The following is a 21,002-nucleotide window of genomic DNA, read 5'->3' on the forward strand; positions in this document are numbered from 1 at the left end:
TTATATATAAAGTATTTATTTTTATGCACATATTTACCTACAAAATTTACAGACAATCAAACTGTGCCGAATACATAGAGTACCCTCTGATGACTTCGTAGGAACAGAGAGGGTCTTATTGCTGCAGTTTTAAGAATAAAATCTCAAACACGTCAAAGCCAAGATGGACAGTTAAGTTAAATGGTAGCCTTGTTAAAAAGTTTTTGTCCTGTGAGTGAATTTTCAGCTTCATGTTAAATGGAATTTAAAAGACTGCTCATGAAATAATTTAAACCTTTTCAAAATCATCTAATAAACAGGTAAAAGGCACCTCCAGTTCTTTAAAATATTTACAGCAATCCCAATAGTTTAAGATTAGGGCAATTATAGTACACGTGGCTAAAATGCATACACAGTATGTCATTAACACTCTCCGAACAGTGAGAATTGTAGACTCTAGTTTGGGGCACCGCTCCCAAGTCACCCCATGATGGAGCAGCTGATCAATTACACCCGTGCAACACTAGTGTAACAGCACGCCAACCGCGGCGTTAAGATCCAATGATCTAAAACAAGGACTATCAAATTCCCAGACAGTACATAATTTATAACTAAACTTGTATATTCAGAAGCCTTTGGAGTGTTCTTAAAATTATTAAAAAAAAATATAAAGTATATTTAGCATTGAAGGAAAACAACAAACTGGAAATGGTTACCGTGAGAGTGGTTGAAGTTCACTATCTGGTTTAACAAAAATGTTTTCTCAGAAGAACATCTATAATTTCTCACAACATAATGGAGATGAGTCTTTCTCAGTTTACACTCGATCCGATGTTTTTCTTGCATTATGATTAGAACAGAGGGGTGTAAGAATGAAAGGCACAGCTATGCGGGATAGCTGGGTGTGAAGAGCCATGGGGCCGGCCAACGGATGCTCCCACGATACTGGTGCAGGAGAACAAAGTCCACGGAAGGCTTCCCTCTTTGACATTGGCATTGATTTGCTATTTACAGTAGTTTGCAAAAATACATTATAAAAACTGGATGAGGTTCTGTTTCTAAGTTTAACTTAGTAACATATAGACAAACTTCATCTGCAGAAGTCTCTGCAGGGTCTGAAGTACTAAAGTGACACTAATACTGTAACACAGATAATCAAAGGTACCAAGCACGGGGGAGGCGAGTCATCATCATCGAGATCATCTGGGTAAATATTGCACACTTCTTGTCAGTTGTTGCTATGATCTTCACATATCCAATTGTAAAAGGAATCCTTTATGGCTTTTTGCTGTTTATCACTCATTTGAAGAAAGGCTATTTTAGGTCCCATAACAATGAGTGCAGATTGTCACTGAACATGAGGCCTAGGTTTTAAAATGAGTTTTCCTGTCTGTAAAAATGAAAGAAAAGTTTTTCAATACACAGTTCCACTAAAAACATCACCACTTATCCATAAGCCTTGAAGTACATTTGAAGGGTACCAGAACACCCTTTATATGAAGTTTAAATATTTTTTTAAAGATTTTATTTATTTGACAGAGATCACAAGTAAGTAGAGAGGCAGGCAGAGAGAGAAAGAGAGAAAGGAGGAAGCAGGCTCCCCGCCAAGCAGAGAGCCCGATTCGGGACTTGATCCCAGGACCCAGAGATCATGACCCGAGCCGAAGGCAGAGGCTTTAACCCACTGAACCCACTTTAACCCAGGTGCCCCAATATGTGAAGTAAATATTAAGCAATGACCAGTTATGTTTTCCAAGTTTTGTGTAGTTTTCTTCCTAAAATCTTCATTATTAAGATTTTATTTATATATTTGACAGAGAGAGAGAGAAAGAGCACACACAAGCAGGAGGAGTGGCAGGCAGAGGGAGAAGCACCTGTGGACCGGGAGCCCCATGCAGAACTCGACCCCTGGACCCAGGATCATGACATGACCTGAGGCCAGAGGCAGATGCTTAACGAACCCAGGCACCCCTAAAATCTTCATTACTTTAAAACAACCCATTTGGAGTACCTGGGTGCCTCAGTCATTAAGCGTCTGCCTTTGGCTCAGGTCATAATGCCAGGGTCCTGGGATTAAGCCCTGCATTGGGCTCGCTGCTCAGCGGGAAGCCTGCTTCTCCCTCTCCCACTCCTCTTCCTTTGTGTTCCCTCTCTAGCTGTGTCTCGCTGTCAAATAAACAAATAAATGAATCTTATAAATAAATACATAAATAAACAAAACAATCTATTTGATGAACTCCCTGTCCACTGGCTACCTAAAAATCTGCCAATCAATCCCATAAATAAAATCCCAACATGTATAAATCATGCTCCTTGTCAAATGAAATTTATAAAACATAAGTATATGTATCTGAGCAAAAACATTTTTCCTTCACTAACATTAAATTTTTACTTTCAGGTGAAAATGTAAACCAATGATTAAGCACTAGACACACACTGCTGATGTTCAGTGTAAGTGGATGTAACTCTTCTGTAAGGTCAACTGCACCCCCGCCCGGCTTTTTCTTTTAACCGAGCTCTAGGAGTGGCTCCGTCGGTTAGGTGTCTGCCTCTGGCTCAGGTCATGACCCCAGGAGTCTGGGACCAAGTCCCACATCGGGCTCCCTGCTCAGCAGGAAGCCTGCTTCTCTCTCTGCCTACTACTCGCCCTACTTGTGCTCTGACAAATAAAATCTTTTTAAAAACTGAAGAAACAAATAAATATAGTTCTAGGGGCACCTGGGTGGCTCAGTTGGTTAAGGGTCTGCCTTTGGCTTGGGTCATGATCCTGGGATTGAGCTCTTCTCCTTCTCCCTGCCACTCCCCCTGCCAGTATTCATTCTCTGTCAAATAAATAAATAAATAAATAAACCTTTAAAAATAAAGTAAGCTCTACGCCCAACATGGGGCTTGAACTCACGTTCCCAAGATCAAGAGTTAAATGCTCCACTGACTGGGCCAGCCAGGTGCCCTGGCCCAACTGTGTTATTTACCTAAAGAAAAGGTACATGCCATATAGTTCAAAAACTCCACTTCTGGGAGTTTACCTGAAGGACACAAGAACAAAGCTGTACATAAAGATGTTACTAATTTGGGCACCTAGGCGACTCAGCTGGTTAAGCGACGGACTCTTGGTTTTAGGTCATGTCATGATCTCATGGGTTGTGAGATAAAACCCTGCATTGGGTTCTGAGCTCAGCAATGAGTCTGCTTGAAGAATCTCTCCCTCTGCCTCTATCCTACTTGTGCTTTCTTGTGCATACTCTAAAATAAATCTTTAAAAAAATGTTACTAATTCTTTCATTCAACATTTACTGAGTGTCTGCTGTGGGCCAGGCCTTGTGGGAGATACGAGGGATCCAAGAATGAACTAGACACACTCCCTCATCCTCCTGCAGCTTAAGTTCTGGCAGAGAATATACAACATACGCAATATGGAAACTGCAAACAACTGTAAGACCAACAGGGCATTATATCATGAGGTATCCATAAAAGAGGGCAGTGTGTAATTAAACAAAATGGAAGACCCTCCCGCTTTTCAAAACAAAAGAAAACAAAACAAAACAAGGCTCCATGCCCAGCATGAAGCTCATCATGAGGCCTGAATTCATGAACTGAGATCAAGACCTGGGCTGAAATCAAGAGCTGGACACCAAACTGACTAAGCCACCCAGATGCCCCAAAACAGAAGACCTTAACTGGTATAGTGCAGATAAAAAGCCCAAGACTTTGCACATGGCTCATGTCCAATAAATGGTGGCTCTTAAAGCCTAATACTGGTTCAAAGAAGCAGGTCTGAAAACTCCCGTAATACCTAAGAAGCAAATGAGAATGGGCAACGCAACATAAAACATCTTTGGATGGTGAGACTCTAGGTGGTTTCATTAATATTTTGTTACTGTGATTCTTGGGTTAAAAGTGCTATCAAGATTCTGATCACAAGATTCTCACTTTAACTTCATTTTTAGCCGTTTAACTTTTGGTAATTCCCTGGTAATGTTGGTAGAACTTTGATGCTAATTTTTTCAGTTTTATTGAGGTATAACTTATATACAGTATGTAACTTATATACTGCCTGGGCGGCTCAGCCAGTCGTGTCCAACTCTTGATTTTGGCTTAGGTCATGATCTGAGGGTCATGAGAATGAGCCCCGCATCAGGCTCAGTGCAGAATCTACTTGAGATTCTCTCACTCTGCCTCTCCCCCTGCGTGTGTGCTAAGTAAAAATCTTCACACACACACACATATGCCCACATAGCCATCACCCCGTTCACGCTACAGAGTATCACCACCACCCAGAAAGTTCTTCCACATCCCTTTCTGGTCAATGGGAGCCCCACTCCTGAAATAGATGTAACTACTTCCCATAAATTTTGCCCACCTCTGGTCTTTAAACACATGCAATCAGAGAGTATGTGCTCTTTCGCATCTACTTCTTTCACTCACTGTGCTTCTGCGATTCATCCATGTTATTATGTTCTAGCAGTGTATACTGTTTTATATTGTTATTACGATACACAATACACAGTATTCCACTGTGTAAACAAACCACTATTTGTTTTACCCAAGTTTTTTTTTTTCTTTAAAGATTTTATTAATTTGACAGAGATCACAAGTAGGCAGAGCAGCAGGCAGAGAGAGAGGGAAGCAGGCTCCCCGCTGAGCAGAGAGCCCGATGCGGGCCTCGATCCCAGGACCCTGAGATCATGACCTGAGCCGAAGGCAGAGGCTTTAACCCACTGAGCCACCCAGGCGCCTCCCCCCCCCTTTTTTTTAAAGATTTTATTTATGGGGTGCCTGGGTGGCTCAGTGGGTTAAGCCTCCGCCTTCGTTCAGGTCATGGTCTCAGGGTCCTGGGATCAAACCCTGCACTGGGCTCTCTGCTCAGCAAGAAGCCTGCCTCCCCTCCCTCTCTCTGTTTGCCTCTCCACCTACCTGTGGTCTTTGTCTATCAAATAAATGAGTAAAATTTAAAAAAGAAAAAATATTTTATTTATTCATTTGAGAGGCAGAGAGCACAAGTAGGCAGAGAGGCAGGCAGGGGGAGGGGGGAAGCAGGCTCCCCACTGAGCAGAGAGCTCAATGCGGGGCTCCATCCCAGGATCCTGGGATCATGACCTGAGCCGAAGGAGAGGCTTTAACCCACTGAGCCACCCAGGCGCCCCATAAATAAATCAAACTTAAAAAAAAATCTGGTGTTTCTAACTTGCTAAAATATTTGAAGGTAAAAAATACGACTTGGGATTTGTTTCAAAATAATCTGATGGAGGAAGGTGGGCAGGGGTACACATGAAATAAGAATAGCCATGAGCTAATTATTGTTGACACTGACCAGTGGGGACACAGTTCATTATACTCTCCATTTTTTTGTCTAGAAATTTTCTAATTAAAACTTTCTTACAGGGGGCACCTGGGTGGCTTAGTGGGTTAAAGCCTCTGCCTTGGCTCAGGTCATGATCCCAGGGTCCTGGGATCGAGCCCCACATGGGGCTCTCTGCTCAGCAGGGAGCCTACTTCCCTACCCCTGCCTGCCTCTCTGCCTACTTGTGATCTCTGTCAAAAAAATAAATAAATAGGGACGCCTGGGTGGCTCAGTTGGTTGGACGACTGCCTTCGGCTCAGGTCATGATCCTGGAGTCCCAGGATCGAGTCCCGCATCGGGCTCCCAGCTCCGCGGGGAGTCTGCTTCTCTCTCTGACCTTCTCCTAGCTCATGCTCTCTCTCACTGTCTCTCTCTCAAATAAATAATAAATAAAATCTTTAAAAAAAAAATAAATAAATAAAATCTTAAAAAAAAAAAAAAACACCTTTCTTACAGATTAAGATGTGAAGATGTGATACACACACACAAACTGCGTGCACACTGGAGTATTATTCAGCCACAAAAAAGAATGAAATCTTGCTATTTGCACTACATAGACGGAGCTCAAGAGTATAATGCTAAATGAAACAGAAAGACAAATACTGTGTAATTTCACTCATATGTGCAATTTAAGAAAAAAAAACAAGCAAAGAAAAAAAGAAAATCAAGAAAAAGACTCTTAATTACAGAGAACAAACTGATGGTTACAGGAGGGGAAGTGGGTGGGGGGATGGGGGAAATAGATGATGGGGATTAAGGGGTGCACTTGTCATAACGAGCACACGGTGATGTACAGAAGTGCTGAAATCACTCTATGGTACACCTGAAACTAATATAACATTGTATATTAACTATACTGGAATTAAAAAGAAAATGGTACTAGGGGGAAAAAAACTAAAACAACAACAACAACAAAAAAGAAGATACCAAACTGAGTATATCATCCAGTAATTTACTTCTTGCACTTCACATTATGCCCTGCAGAGCCTTCCATGGCCATACTGACAGATTTACGTACGGTTTCCTACAATGTGGCTACACCTCAGCCTATTTTACCATCCCCTTGTTGGGAAATGTAAAGCTGGTTTCCATTTTTTCCCTACTGCAAAGCATGTTGCAATAATGACCTTGTACCTGCCTCCTCGTGTGCATGTGACTGATGGTCCCCACCAAGGGTAGATGGAGAGAAGTAGAATGGTTAGGTCATGAGATGTGCCAATTTTACATTTTACAGGAATGATGAAAACTGCCCTCTAACATGGCTATCCCAGTGTATATTCTCAACAAGCAGTGCATGGGTTCATCTACTTTACCACAGTACTGGACTTTCAATTTCTACCAATGTAAAGGTAGGTAAGACAAATGAAAACTCAGTTTTAGGGGCACCTGGGTGGCTCAGTCGGTTAAGCATCTGCCTTGGGCTCAGGTAATAATTCAGGGTCCTGGGATGGGTTCCCTGCTCAGTGGGGAGTCTGCTTCTCCCTTTCCTTCTGCTTCCCCCCAAGACCCTCCACTCATGTTCGCTCTCTCTCTCTTAAAAAGAAAAAAAGAAAAGAAAAAGAAAAAGATAACTCAGTTTTACTGTCCATTTCCCCAATTACAAATGAGGCTATCTGTAGTCCCACTTCTGTGAGATGACTTACCTCTTTCCACATTTCAAATGTACTATTTATCTTTTTTTTTTTATTTTTTTAAAGATTTTATTTATTTATTTGACAGAGAGAGATCACAAGCAGGCAGAGAGGCAGGCAGAGAGAGAGGAGGAAGCAGGCGCCCTGCCAAGCAGAGAGCCGGATGTGGGGCTCGATCCCAGGACCCTGAGATCATGACCTGAGCCGAAGGCAGTGGCTTAACCCACTGAGCCACCCAGGCGCCCCCTATTTATCTTTTTTTATTGATTTTTTTATTTTATATTCTATCCTCTATTAGATATCTTGCCAATACTTTCTTTTTACATGTATTTTTTTTTTTCAGTAATCTCTACACCCAATGTGGGGCTCAAACTCACAACCCTGAGATGAAGAGTCACATGCTCACTGACTAAGCCAGCTAGGCACCCCACAAACAATTTCTTCTAATCACTGCTCATTTTCTTGCCTTTTGCTGTACGATATTTTCAAATGTTGGTGCAATTAAAGGTATCCAACCTCTTCCATGATGGTTTTTTGCTCTGAGTCTTAAAAAGTTTTTCTACACCAAGATCATAAACATATTCATCTCTGGGGCACCTGGGTGGCACAGTGGGTTAAACATCCAACTCCTGGTTTCAAGTCAGGTCATGATCTCGAGCTCCATGTTGGGCTCCATACCAAGCAGAGAGTCTGCTTGGGTTTCTCTCTTCCTCTACCCTTCCCCCAACTCATGTGTGTGTGCATGTTGTATTACTTATTATACTAATAAAGAAATCTTAAAAAACAAAAACCATTCATATGTACTTTCCTCTAATGCTTAGGAAATAGGTATGTCTTTTTAAATATATTTAAGACTTTATCTGGAATTTAATCTTTTTAATTGATGTGAAAAAGAGATCTAAATCCATTTCTTTCTCAAATGAAAAGCCAATTACCTCAACACTATTAGCCCATTTCTCCCCTTTTGACTTGAAATACTATACTTATCCTCTAATTTTTTAAAAAAATCAAAGTGTTTAGTCTTTATTCTCTTCATTGATCTAGTGGCTTTCCTGGCTTAGTATCTTTTTTTTTCCTCTTTATTCTTATTTTCTATACTGGATAAGTATTATTTGATAGTTTTTTTAACTTGAAGGTTACCTTTACTTGATATACCTTTATAAATAAAATAAGTGAATCAAACCTGTGAGATACTCTAGTATATCAATACATGATTAACTTTTAAAAACAGTTGGTTTGGGGGGCCTGGGTGGCTCAGTGGTTAAGTGTCTGCTTTCGGCTCAGGTCATGATCCCAGGGTCCTGGGATCAAGCCCCGCATCTGGCTCCCTGCTTGGTGGGAGGCCTGCTTCTCCCTCTCCCACTGCCCTTGCTGTGTTCCCACTCTCACTGTCTCTCTCTCTCTCTCTCTCTGCCAAATAAATAAATAAATAAAATCTTAAAAACAAAACAAACAAAACCAGTCGGTTTGTTAAATTTGTATTCTGTCAAATAATTTGAGATCTAATTTAAAATCCTATATACAGGGCGCCTGGGTGGCTCAGACAGTTAAGCACCTGACTTCAGCTTAGGTCATGACCCTGGGGTCCTGGGATTGAGTCCTGCATCGGGCTCCCAACATTCTGCTTCTCCCTTTGCCCCTCCTCCACTGCTTGTATTCCCCCCTTCTCGAAAATAAATAAATAAAATCTTATTTTTAAAAATCCTATATACAGAATATCATTAGATAAATAACAGTTTACAAATCCAACACCCAACAATCCATTTTTGGCCAATAATGACAACTGTGTATTGAATTTAAGACAGCTTCAATCATAAGACATCATGATTTTATGTCATTAAGATTAAACTGGGGGGAGGGGTGCCTGGATGGCTCAGTCAGTTAACCATCTGCCTTGGGCTCAGGTTGTGATCCCATGATCCTGGGATGGAGCCTCACAACAGGCTCCCCACTCAGGGGGGAGCCTGTTTCCCCCCTCCATCTGTTCCTCCCGCCTGCTTGTGCTCTCTAAAATAAATTAAAAAAAAAAAAAAAAAAAAAAGAAAAAAAAAAAAGAAAGATTAAACTGGGAGTACCTGGCTGGCTCAGTGGTACAGCATGTGACTCTAGATCTCAGGGTCATGAGTTCAAGCCCCATACTTGGCATACAGCTTACATGTTTAAAAAAAAAAAGGATACTGTCAACTCTACCAGTTGACCTGTATGATACTACAGATAATTAGATGCATCTCAATTTCTGAGATGTATATATGGGTCTTAGGATCAATACTATAAGGAATATCTCCACTATTAATCCATGCAGACAATTTTTTTAAAGATTTTATTTATTTGAGAAAGAATGAGCACAAGCAGGGTGAATGGGCCCAAGGGAGAAGCATACTCCCTGCTGAGCAGGAAGCCTGATGTAGGACTTGGGGATCCCTAGGCTCTGGGTTCATGACCTGAGCTGAAGGCAGACGCTTAACCGACTAAGCCACCCAGGTGCCCCATGCAGACAATTTATTAATGTCTGTTTTATTCAAGCCAAAACATTTCAGTCCTTTCATGCACATCTACAATTTTCTAACGTAAACAATACTCACATCATCACAAGACATATTGTATTCTGCTAATACAGTTCGACATCGAGCAGCTATGCTGAAAAAATGTGGTCAAAGGAAAATTTATCATATGAAGAATAAGCTTTTAAAACAACACCTAGATGATCAAAAAGGTGCTTTAATTTCATTCAGAGAATAAAAGTCAATTTTGGTAAAGGATACATTGATGGTGCAACGACCCTCTTGTGTATTCCGGCAAAGAACAAGCCTATTAGAGTAATACAGCTAATAGTGAAAAATGGGTGATTCCATAAAGATGTGAAGAAGGACACCTGGAAAAGAAGAGTTTGAAATATAAAAATGTTCAGGATCTCAGAACAATACTAATTTTTACCTCCCCACTTATGCATAAATATATGTAGGATTTTAATCATCTGAAATATGAGGATTTGAAGAATTTAAAATCCTAGTTCTGTTTTGCTGTAACATGCAAATAAAACCAGTTATCTATTTTGTATCTTTAACGTAGCAAGATAATATAGCAATATTCCCTCCATCAATTTCAAAGACTTTAACCACTAAAAATTCATTCTTATAATCAAAAACCATTCTACCAAAATGTTTACTAAACTCTCTCTGGTAAAAAAACAATTTAAAAAGCAGATGACGAGAGACATCTGACTGGCTCAGCTAGTAGAGCATGTCTCTTGACCTCAGTAGTCATGAGCTCGAGCCCCATGTTGGACATAAAGATTACATACACACAGACACACACACATATATAAAAGCACAAGACTGTAAGCGCCACAGGAGTAGACGTGGTCTTGTGCATCTCTGTTCTTCCAGTATGTGAAATAGTGCTTGGCAAACGTACATGCTCAATTAATACTGCTAAACGAGTGAAGATAAGGTCTCTGGTCTGAAGTCAATGAAAATACAAGTCAGCAGTGATATAGTTACTCTCCCCGTTGAAAAGCTTCCTTTCAGAACTGGGGCAGCCTCTATCATTCATAACCTGGTCCCAGTCCAACCATTTCCTGCTGCACCCACATACATGCTACCGTACTTCTCCTCTCCTACATGGCCCCAGAAGATTCAGCTCCAGGATAATCCTCCCCTCTCTGTGGAAGCAAAAAGTGAGTTTGGTTTTAAAGCTACTGAGACTTATTTTTTATTTATTTTTTTTTTTTGAGACTTATTTATTTTTAAAGATTTTATTTATTTAGGGGCGCCTGGGTGGCTCAGTGGGTTAAAGCCTCTACCTTCAGCTCAGGTCATGATCCCAGGGTCCTGGGATCGAGCCCCGCATCGGGCTCTCTGCTCAGCGGGGAGCCTGCTTCCTCCTCTCTCTCTGCCCGCCTCTCTGCCTACTTGTGATCCCTGTCAAATAAAATAAAATCTTTAAAGATTTTTTTTTTAAAGATTTTAAAATCTTTAAAGGTTTTTTTTTTCTTAAAGATTTTATTTATTTATTTGACAGAGATCACAAGTAGGCAGAGAGGCAGGAAGAGAGAGAGGGGGAGGCAGGCTCCCCGCTGAGCAGAGAGCCCGATGCGGGGCAGGCTCCCACTGAGCAGGGCGCCTGACTTGGGGCGCAATCCCAGGACGCTGGGATCATGATCTGAGTTGAAGGCAGACGCCTAACTGACTGGTCTACCCAGGCACCCCTGAAGCTACTGAGATTTAAATGGACAGAGGACACTCAAGCAGGGAAAGATGATTAGTAGCTACCTATAAAGAAGGTAGGTTTAGGGGCACCTGGCTGGGTCAGTCAGAAGAGCATGTGACTCCTGATCTTGGGGTTGTGAGTCTGAGCCCCATATGGGGTACAGAGATTACTTAGATAAAACTTAAAAAAAAGGGGGGGGGACAGCGCCTGGGTGGCACAGTCAGCTGAGCGTACATCTCTTAGTTTTTGCTCAGGTTGTATTTTCAGGGTTGTGAGATCAAGCCTTGTGTTGCCCTCAGTTGGGAATGTGCTTAAGATTTTCTCTCTCTCTCTCTCTCTGCCCTTCTCCCCCACCACCTGTCGTGCTCACTTTCCCTCTCTCTCAAATTAAAAAAAAAAAAAAGAAAGAAAGAAAAAAAAGAATGAGCATTTAAGAGAAACAAAGAGCTAATTTCAGATCTGGGCATAAGAGAGGACAGCAGGAAATAAGACAACGGGAGTATGTAAGACAAGAGTCTAGGATCCAGGACTGAAACAAGAGTGGGCACTGAAGCCAGACTACTGGGGGATAGCACTATAATTTGAAAGAGGAAAAAAGATGTGTTTAGAGTCTGGAAAAAGAAATCCAATGGACCAGGAACTAAATGGGAGCAACAGAACTAAGCCAAAGTCATCTATACTCCACTCTTCTAACAAGAGATGCATACATATTTCAAGACCAAGAACTAAATTTACAAAAAAGACCAGGTAGCTGGCCTAGTACGCTACTGGTTAAATAAATTTGTCAAAAGAAGAAGTGAGAGACTGACAACATCAGAAGAGAAGAAGTTCCCAGAAGGATGAAATTCTGAAAAGGTTAATAATCCAGAGGAATGTCTTCTTAAAACCTTCAAGGAGAGCTTAATTCCCACAGGCCAGCTAGATTTCACGTGGCCAGCACAATGTAAGCACATGTAGTGTCTTATATGTCAATTGTAAATAGATCAGTCGACATCGCCCTTCTTTCCTCCACAGCAATGATCAACTGCATCGAAATACCGGTTCCCCCTTTAGATCGGGCATTCATGTACTTTCTAGCTTGCTCTATTCCTTCTCTCCTTGGATTCTTCCAGATAATCACGCACTGGCTGTTGAGTCTGCAACTCCTGCTAGAGACAATTGCTGTTTAAAACTCCTATCAGCTTTGAGGTTATTAAATACTGAAATCTAAAGAGCTAACCCTTAGGCTAATAGTTATATTCTCACCTAATTTAGAAAATTACATTAACTACAGAGTTTTGGGTCTATTTCAAATTACATTTAATTCTGTGTTTTATTAAGATCTCAACTAGCTGAAATCAGCTTATATTTTTCCCAATTAGAAGTCAGATTCATTTCCCAAGATAGACCTTTTCAATCTTCTTGCCAGCCTCCTCACTCTTCCCCTGAAGATGAACACCAAGCAGAGCCTTAAGAGCAGACTTTTATAAATGAACACACAAGAGAGTTTCCTATCTGCCATAAAACCCCTCTATTAATGTAAAATTCCATCACCAGTCTCCCCTACCTCCTATTCTTTTATATCTCCACCCCAATGGATAAAGGCAGGGAGACTACACACTAAATAACCCCCTGGTTGCCTGAACTGCCATCTGGACTGCTGACAAAAGCTTTGCTATTAGGTTTTCCTTCTGTATAAACCAACAGGTTATAAATAAAGCTACTGGGAGCAGTCTACCTAATTACAGTTTAAAAAGGGATGTGGGGGACGCCTGGGTGGCTCAGTTGGTTGGACGACTGCCTTCGGCTCGGGTCATGGTCCCGGAATCCCAGGATCGAGTCCCACATCGGGCTCCCAGCTCCATGGGGAGTCTGCTTCTCCCTCTGACCTTCTCCTAGCTCATGCTCTCTCTCACTGTCTCTCTCTCAAATAAATAAATAAAATCTTTAAAAAATAATAATAATAAAAAAAAATAAAAAGGGATGTGGGCTTGAAACTTGAGAAAAATTAGAACACCACTATTACCTAAATAAAGCTGCACTGAGGCAAAAAAAAAAAAAAAAAAAAAACTTCACTGAAATACTGGAGACTACTGCTTCTCTAATAAAAAAAAAAACTCATGGGTGCCTGGGTGGCTCAATCAGTTAAGCGTCTGCCTTTAGCTCAGGTCATGATCCCAGGGTCCTGGGATCTAGCCCCGCATCGGGCTCCCTGCTCAGCGGGGAGCCTGCTTCCTCCTCTCTGCCTGCCTCTCTGCCTGCTTGTGATCTCTATCAAATAAATAAATAAAATCTTTAAAAAAAAAAAAAAAAACTCAGTTTGAAATTAAGGCACAAGTTAGTAGAAAGAAGTAGAATTTTGAGAAACATTCTATCAGGTTTGATCAAAAGGATGCTTCCAGAAATAACATTATGAAATCTTTTATTGCATTTGGTATAGGGATGTTCTTGTACAGTGCCCAATGGGAGTTCTCTCAGGGTTTCCTCTATTAAATTTCAGGCAGGAAATTTTTTTAAAGATAAATGCGGAGAACAAAATCTTTGCTAGCTTACGGAACTCATACATGTGTTCTTTTCACAGAGAAGGAAAACCATGGAACCAACTGTGACTTTATGGATTAGGTAACTCAGAGACTAATTTACAACTCAGTTCTGGCAAGTGTGGTGGCCCATATGACCTTGTCTGTGACCTGGTTTCCCTCCTTTGATCCTCTAGTCTAATCTTTTTTTTCCCCCTCGATCTTGATGTTTTATTACATTAAAATTTTGCTGTTTTATCATGTTTCCTGCAAAGACATTTCAAATGCTTTGTGGGATGATGAAAGGTACTACTAAATTTAAGTCACAGAAGAAAATGAAATTTTATACTTTTTAAAAGCTGGCACAGATGATATTAAATGAACAAAAGAGAAGACAATTTTTATACTGAAATATGTACAAACTGTGAATATGAAATGTAAAAAGATACGTAAGAAGTTCAGAAATGAGTAAGAAGCAGTGTAAGTGGGGTATTTCTTAGGTCTTTTTTCCTGTAAAAGATACTTAATCTACAACACACAACCGAAGTTTTTCTTAACCAAATTAATATAAGGCATATATTTAATATAATGATTAATGTCACTACTAGTAATAATAGGTAGCATTTGGGTAATACTTTACAATGAACAAAGCACCGCTACATTATCTCATTTAATCCAGTAAAGATTTTAAATCAAAACTTCTACCTTTTGTGTCTCGGGATCTATTAACCAGTTCCAGGCACCAGTAGCTGTGCAGACAGATACCACTATAAGAAGCACTGATGAAAGATAAACACGAAATTAGTAAGGAAATAAGCTGTTAATACATTTATACTAATACCACCAGTTCCTAATCAATGAGAGCCAAAGGATGCAGCACTTTACTAAATAGAAAATACATTTGACTGAGGAATTAGGAAACTTGCTGTATGACTCTGAGGAATTCTCTTACATACTATGAACCTTAGTAATTGAGGATGATATTGTTCCCATTATTACTTTAGGCAGAACTTACCAAGATCAACAAATTAAAAGCAGTAGGAACTTTTGACATGCTTTGTGCTGATTTTGCAGATCCTACAAATTCAAATTAAAAAACAAAAACACCTCTCATTTTCTACGTAAACAAACCAAACAATGACTCCTTTATGTATGCACTGAGAATCCTGGCTAGAGGATTCTGCCTTTAAACAACGGCTGCTGAAACGGCTGCTATCAAGAATGTGGAGCTCACTGAACAGTGTCAGGTTTTCTTCAGAGACTTAAAGGAAGTTCAGGGTAGAAATTACTGATGGTAGAACTCAGAAAACCTTCTCCTCACTAAGTTAGAATTATTTTAGGAATTCTAAATAGATCCTAAACAAAACTCAAGAATGAATGATACAGAGGTGCCTGGGTAGCTTCACTGGTTGAATCTGTGACTCTTGATCTCAGGGCTGTAAGTTCGAGCCCCAAGGTAGACGTAGAGATTACTTAAAAATAAAACTTAGGGATGCCTGGGTGGCTTAGTCGGTTAAGCAGCTGCCTTTGGCTCAGGTCATGATCCCAAGGTCCTGGGATCAAGTCCCAATTCTGGCTCCTTGTTTAGTGGGGAGCCTTCTTCTCCTTCTGCCTGCAGCTTCCCCTGCTTGTGCGTTCTCTCTCTCTCTCTGACAAATAAATAAATAAAATCTTCTAAAAAATGTTTAAAAAAATAAATAAATCTTAAAGAAAAAAAGGAATTAAAAAAAAAAAAGGAATAAATGGTACTACTAGAAAATAATAAAGGGGCACCATGACCTAGTTAATATTATGGATATCAAGGTACTGTCCTTCAGTTAGGACACATACAGTTTTAAAATATAAAGACCAAGATTCAAAGAGCAATAGAAACATAAAACTTTACCTAGAATTCCTGGTGATTTACTTTTAGAAGTGGCAAATCACAGGAAAACAATCTCATTTTAGGTATTTAAGAACAGAATCAAAATTTCAGAATTACATTTTCAGAACAGATTAAAAATTTCTTATAATGCTGTATTTCTAGTAAAAAATAGGTCATACTACACAGATTTTTCTTTTGAAAAATGAAGCAGGGGTGCCTGGGTGGCTAAGTGGGTTAAAGCCTCTGCCTTCGGCTCGGGTCATGACCCCAGGGTCCTGGGATCGAGCCCCAAGTAGGGCTCTCTGCTCAGCGGGGAGCCTGCTTCCCCCCAACCTTCTCTGCCTGCTTCTCTGCCTACTTGTACTTGTGATCTCTCTCTCTGTCAAATAAATAAATAAAATAAAATAAAAAGAAAAATGAAGCAAAAGCAAAATCAAACCCACTGGCAGGGACTCAAACACATACTTTTCGCTGGTACATTAACCAAGCTGATGTCATTTGTTTGTAAGCACTGAGACCATGAATCACAGAAAAGTAAAGTATATTCACTATATTATAAGATACCACAGCATCATATACATTTTAAAAGATTTTCAAGTAGCAGTGAAGTAAGGTTTTAGGGGTAATTCCTCCCTTAAGCCAAAGAACCTGAGAAAATCATTACTTGTAAATTCTGACCAATCAGAATTCTCAGAGCATACAAAAAGAACTTTGCAAATAGATTGAATAAAAATACCATGAAAAATCCTGACACAGAAAAAGGCTCCTAACTTCAACAGTGCTCTCTGGCCCCACAAACTGAATTACACTTTGAAATAAAACATGTTTTCAACATGTGCTGTTGTTGTACTTCCCTATTGGCAGGAATTAAATTTCAGTAACACACGTCCAAGAAACTAAAACTGGTCCCAACATAAGTTAGCAAAGCATTTTGTTTGCTGAGGTCATCGTTTACATATTTATCTGCATTTCCCAAGTATTTCCATGGGGCAATAACCATTTTTTCAAACCCTATTTTACAGTACTCATGACATTTTGAAAAGCCAGTTGCAAGGTGAATTTGTTTGCCATGACAGACTGCAAAGCAACACATTCCTTGTCTGCTAAAATTGACCAAAGCTGATTTCATAACCTTTGCAGGTGTATGTTAAATACGATTTTCCTCAACAGAATTTTATTTCGATAGTTTGTAGGCAAACTATAAAAATGCTAAAGATCCTCCTGAAGTTTTTGTGTGTGTCGTTTATCAATAGTTAGTATTTAATAAAAAGAAATGCATGTATTTTGATGGAAAAATGAAAATCCAACCATATGAAATACTGTCCTTTTAGTAGAGCCACTTCCTTTCCTTAAAGATTTCTTTGGTGGGGCTGCCTGCTGGCTCCGACGGTAGAGCCTCCCACCACTCTCGATCTCAGGGTTGTGAGTTCGAGCCCCACAAAGGCTGTAGAGACGACTTAAAAATAAAATCTTGAGGGGCGCCTGGGTGGCTCAGTGGGTTAAGCCGCTGCCTTCGGCTCAGGTCGTGATCTCGGGGTCCTGGGATCGAGTCCCACATCGGGCTCTCTGCTCAGCGGGGAGCCTGCTTCCCTCTCTCTCTCTGCCTGCCTCTCTGTCTACTTGTGATCTCTGTCTGTCAAATAAATAAAAATCTTAAAAAATAGGGGCGCATGGGTGGCTCAGTGGGTTAAGCCTCTGCCTTCGGCCCAGGTCATGATCCCAGGGTCCTGGGATCAAGCCCCGCATCCGCCTCTCTGCTCAGCGGGGAGCCTGCTTCCTCCTCTCTGTCTGCCTGCCTCTCTGCCTACTTGTGATCTGTCGGTCAAATAAATAAATAAAATCTTAAAAAAAAAAAAAAATCTTAAAAAATAAATAAATAAATAAATAAATAAAAATAAAATCTTGAAAACTTTTTTCTTTAGGATGCGTTGTTTACCAAGTTAAAAAAATTCAAAAACTGTCAAAACACCAAGGAAATCGTATAGTTTAGTAAAGCATTTGTTAGTAAAAGAGTTTACACAAAAGCAAATCATTGCCAGGCAGAGATAAAAGTACCGACTGTCAGCTTATTTTCCAAAGAAATGTTCAAGAACTTACTTCTCCAACGTCCAGTGGCAGGTTGCAAACAATGAATATATTCTGTAAGTCTCCTCTCAAAAGCCTTGAGATCTAGGTAAAAAGATTTCAATTTTCCAATTGAGCCACTCTTACTAGTTTGCATCCATTAAGATGAAATTTTAGATACTCTAACTGCTTCAGGTCTTACACACCAACTTACATGTATCACTGCACTGTTTACTTCGTTTACTAGGACAGCTTTAAGCACTTGACAGAAACATTACGTTTCTTTAATTCCAATTTCACATATAAGGAAACTGGCTGGTTCACTTTTAGGAGCTTCGTAAAATGGTATGTGGAAAATCAGCAGCAGCCTCAGCCGGCGCCAAAAGCTAGAATTTTGGGGGTTGCAAATAAAAGGATCAGAATCAGGTCGAGTTTTAATTCTGCCGGAACCAAGAACCTTCTACTAGAACAACGTATTCCCTCACATCAAAGTCTTCGAGGTCTCTTTGACCGCAACGACCCGATTCCGATTTCTAGCCCTTCTGTGTAATTAATTAATGGCTACGCTTCGCGTCCGGTCTCACTGGATTTCTGACTGGGCTAACGGGTGGGTGTGGAGACACTCCCCTTTCCTCCCACAGAATGGGTTACAGGTGACCCACCGAGCACTATCAGAGCTCAAGCTCGGAGGCCTTTTGAAAGGGGCGTCCAAAGTGCTCCTGAGTGAGCAAGGTGGGCTAGCTTTCCCCAATCGAGTCTTTTAAAGTTTAAAAGGAGATCAAGCCACTCCCTTCCTGTGACAGGAAACCAGAAACCACAGCAGGAATGACGGGTCCATTTCCCGGGGCTATCGAAATAAAATTGGGTGAATTAGCATACACAAACCGCAAAATGCGAAATGCTTGTTAATGAATAAAAAACAAAAGTTGCCCAGACTAGGGGCTCCCGGTCTGAGCTGGGGAGATGGGAGAGCTGACGCAACGTCCCCCAGCGCCCGCGCAGGCCACGCGCGCGGGAACCAGAGTCCGGTCGCCTCTGGCCGCCCCGAGGCCCCCGCGGCCCCGGCCCCTTCAGTCCATCCTCCGCGGCCTCCTCTCCCCGGGGCGGGGTCTCCGCGACTCTAGCCCCTCCAGCTTCCGGGAGGAGCCCGGGACCTGCCCGGGCGACCCAGGAAGCCCACTCTACCTTCCGCCTGCTCCAGCGAGTTCATGTCGGGCGGCAGCTCGGGTCACCGCCGCGGCCCCGTCCGCATCGCAGCTCCGCGGCCCCCGCCCGGCCCGCAACGCCAACTCCCACCTCTAACCGCTTCCCTCCTCCCCGCACCGTCGCACCGCCCCTTGCCTACACCCGCTGCGGTCATTGGGCATCTCTGCCAGACCCGACAACTAAGACGGCTTTCTATTGGTTAGCTCCCGCACCGGCCTCGGGTGGGGGGGCCTAGCGTTGGACGGTCTGCCGGAGGGACCAAGACCTGCCGGCGGCCGGGCTGGTGTAACGCTGGCGCCGCCTCCTGCCCCGGGGAGGAACTGCAGCCTGTCGGAGCCAATTCGCTTGAAAGTGTGTATTCTTAGTTTCCTGCATGGTTCTTTCATTTCTCAAATATTTATTGAGCGCCCTTTACCTTCTGGGCAGTGTTCTGGTCACTGACGAGGGGTAAAGAAATAAAGGAGCTAGCTCTTCCCTCTAGGACTCGAGGGGATACAAAACTGATGAAAACCCAAATGATGGATTTAGGTTAGATTACCTCTTTCCTTGAAAGCCCAAATTCTTAAGGAAGCATTTCTCCCTTGGTTACTTTTTTCTCATGTTACCCAATTTTCCCAAAGTTTACCAACTTTCATAAATCACAAAGAAGGCAAAGACTACGTTTATATTTAGTTAAAATGTTTTTTGCTAATTTCCTTGTGGTCATTCATTCATTCAAGAACTATTTATTGGGAGATGTTCTAGGCACTGTGTTTTAGCAGGATACACGTATGAGGGGCGCCTGGGTGGCTCAGTGGGTTAAAGCCTCTGCCTTCCGCTCAGGTCATGGTCCCAGGGTCCTGGGACTGAGCCCTGAATCCAGCTCTCTGCTCAGCAGAGAGCCTGCTTCCCCATCTCTCTCTGCTTGCTTCTCTTAAAAAAAAAAAAAAAAAAAAAAAAAAAAAAAGATACACTTATGACCAAGACAGAGGAGATTCCTGTCTTATTAGAGCAAGATAGAGGAGATTGCTGTCCCATTACAGCAGGTGATAAATATGCAGTAAGTAATGCGACTCTTGATCTTGGGGTCCTGAGTTGGAGTGTGCCCCTAGGTGTTAGGCGTACGGTTTACTTAAAACACACACACACATGCAAATAAGTAATTGATTTCAGATAAAGATAGTTGTATGAAGGAACTAACAGAGTAATTCCATATGATGAGCCAAAGGAGGGGTAAATAAGTCAACAAATTTAAGCCATAAGTCAAACTCTCCATTTTCACTTCTTTTTTTTTTTAAGATTTTATTTATTTATTATTTGACAGACAGAGATCACAGGTAGGCAGAGAGGCAGGCAGAGAGAGGAAGGGAAGCAGGCTCCCTGCTGAGCAGAGAGCCCGATGTGGGGCTCGATCCCAGGACTCTGGGATCATGACCTGAGCCGAAGGCAGAGGCTTTAACCCACTGAGCCACCCAGGTGCCCCTCCATTTTCACTTCTTGATCAATGCTCCATTTCTCCATCACCAAGTCTTGTTAATCACCCTTCCCTTTGGGACCCAGCAGTGTTAGAGAATGGTTATTGAATATCTGTTATATTACAGACTGTCCTGGGCAAGATCCTGGGGAGGTGAGGAGTGAGACAGACGGCTGAATAGGACAGTCCAAAGCACTGTGATAATGGGAGCTTTGCTAACTTGCCTTCAAAGGAGACCTGATCGGGCACGTGGTGGGTTCCGTTCCGTAGGTGGACCTTGTGACTCTTGATCTCAGCTTGTGATTTTGAGCCCCATATGGGGTATAGAGATTACTTAAATAAATGATTAAAAAAAAAAAGGGGGGCGCCTGGGTGGCTCAGTGGGTTAAGCCGCTGCCTTCGGCTCAGGTCATGATCTCAGGGTCCTGGGATCGAGCCCTGCATCGGGCTCTCTGCTCAGCAGGGAGCCTGCTTCCTCCTCTCTCTGCCTGCTTCCTGCCTGCTTGTGATCTCTCTCTGTCAAATAAATAAATAAAATCTTTAAAAAAAAAAAAAAAAAGCAAGACCTGCTAATTGCAGGTTAGCCTGTTTGCCTGATGGGGTAAGCAAGTTTCTATTTCTAGCAAGAACTTGGGACAACAGAAGGAAGACCAAGGACTACCTCCTGGGTACTCCCTGTCCTCTCATTTTCAACTTTGCTCAAATAAATGTTGAACGTGTCTTTGAAAGAGTATACATTCTTAGTGTGTCACCAGCA

General features: G+C 41.7%; 1 protein-coding gene across 1 annotated transcript; it reads right to left on the reverse strand.

Annotated features, from left to right (window-relative positions):
* CNEP1R1 (CTD nuclear envelope phosphatase 1 regulatory subunit 1) lies at nt 1-18,916 on the reverse strand. Its single transcript, XM_047711914.1, has 6 exons — nt 18,772-18,916; nt 17,620-17,691; nt 14,364-14,437; nt 9,714-9,823; nt 9,534-9,588; nt 1-1,369 (listed from the first exon to the last, which is right to left on the reverse strand). The coding sequence occupies exons 1-6, from the start codon at nt 18,794-18,796 to the stop codon at nt 1,328-1,330; spliced, it is 378 nt and encodes a 125-aa protein (XP_047567870.1). The 5' UTR covers nt 18,797-18,916; the 3' UTR covers nt 1-1,327.
* Nucleotides 18,917-21,002: the final 2,086 nt, after the last annotated feature.

This window comes from Lutra lutra, chromosome 17, assembly GCF_902655055.1.
Source record: "Lutra lutra chromosome 17, mLutLut1.2, whole genome shotgun sequence".
NCBI classification, from domain to species: domain Eukaryota; kingdom Metazoa; phylum Chordata; class Mammalia; order Carnivora; family Mustelidae; genus Lutra; species Lutra lutra.

Excerpts from the sequence above, each read along its gene's own strand:
- CNEP1R1 (XM_047711914.1), bottom strand. The coding sequence starts at position 18,796 with ATGAACTCGCTGGAGCAGGCGGAAG. Across the intron at positions 17,692-18,771 it reads CTCGCTGGAGCAGGCGGAAG|ATCTCAAGGCTTTTGAGAGG; the intron begins GTAGAGTGGGCT and ends CTTTTTACCTAG. Across the intron at positions 9,824-14,363 it reads TAGATCCCGAGACACAAAAG|GTGTCCTTCTTCACATCTTT; the intron begins GTAGAAGTTTTG and ends CTTCTTTTCCAG.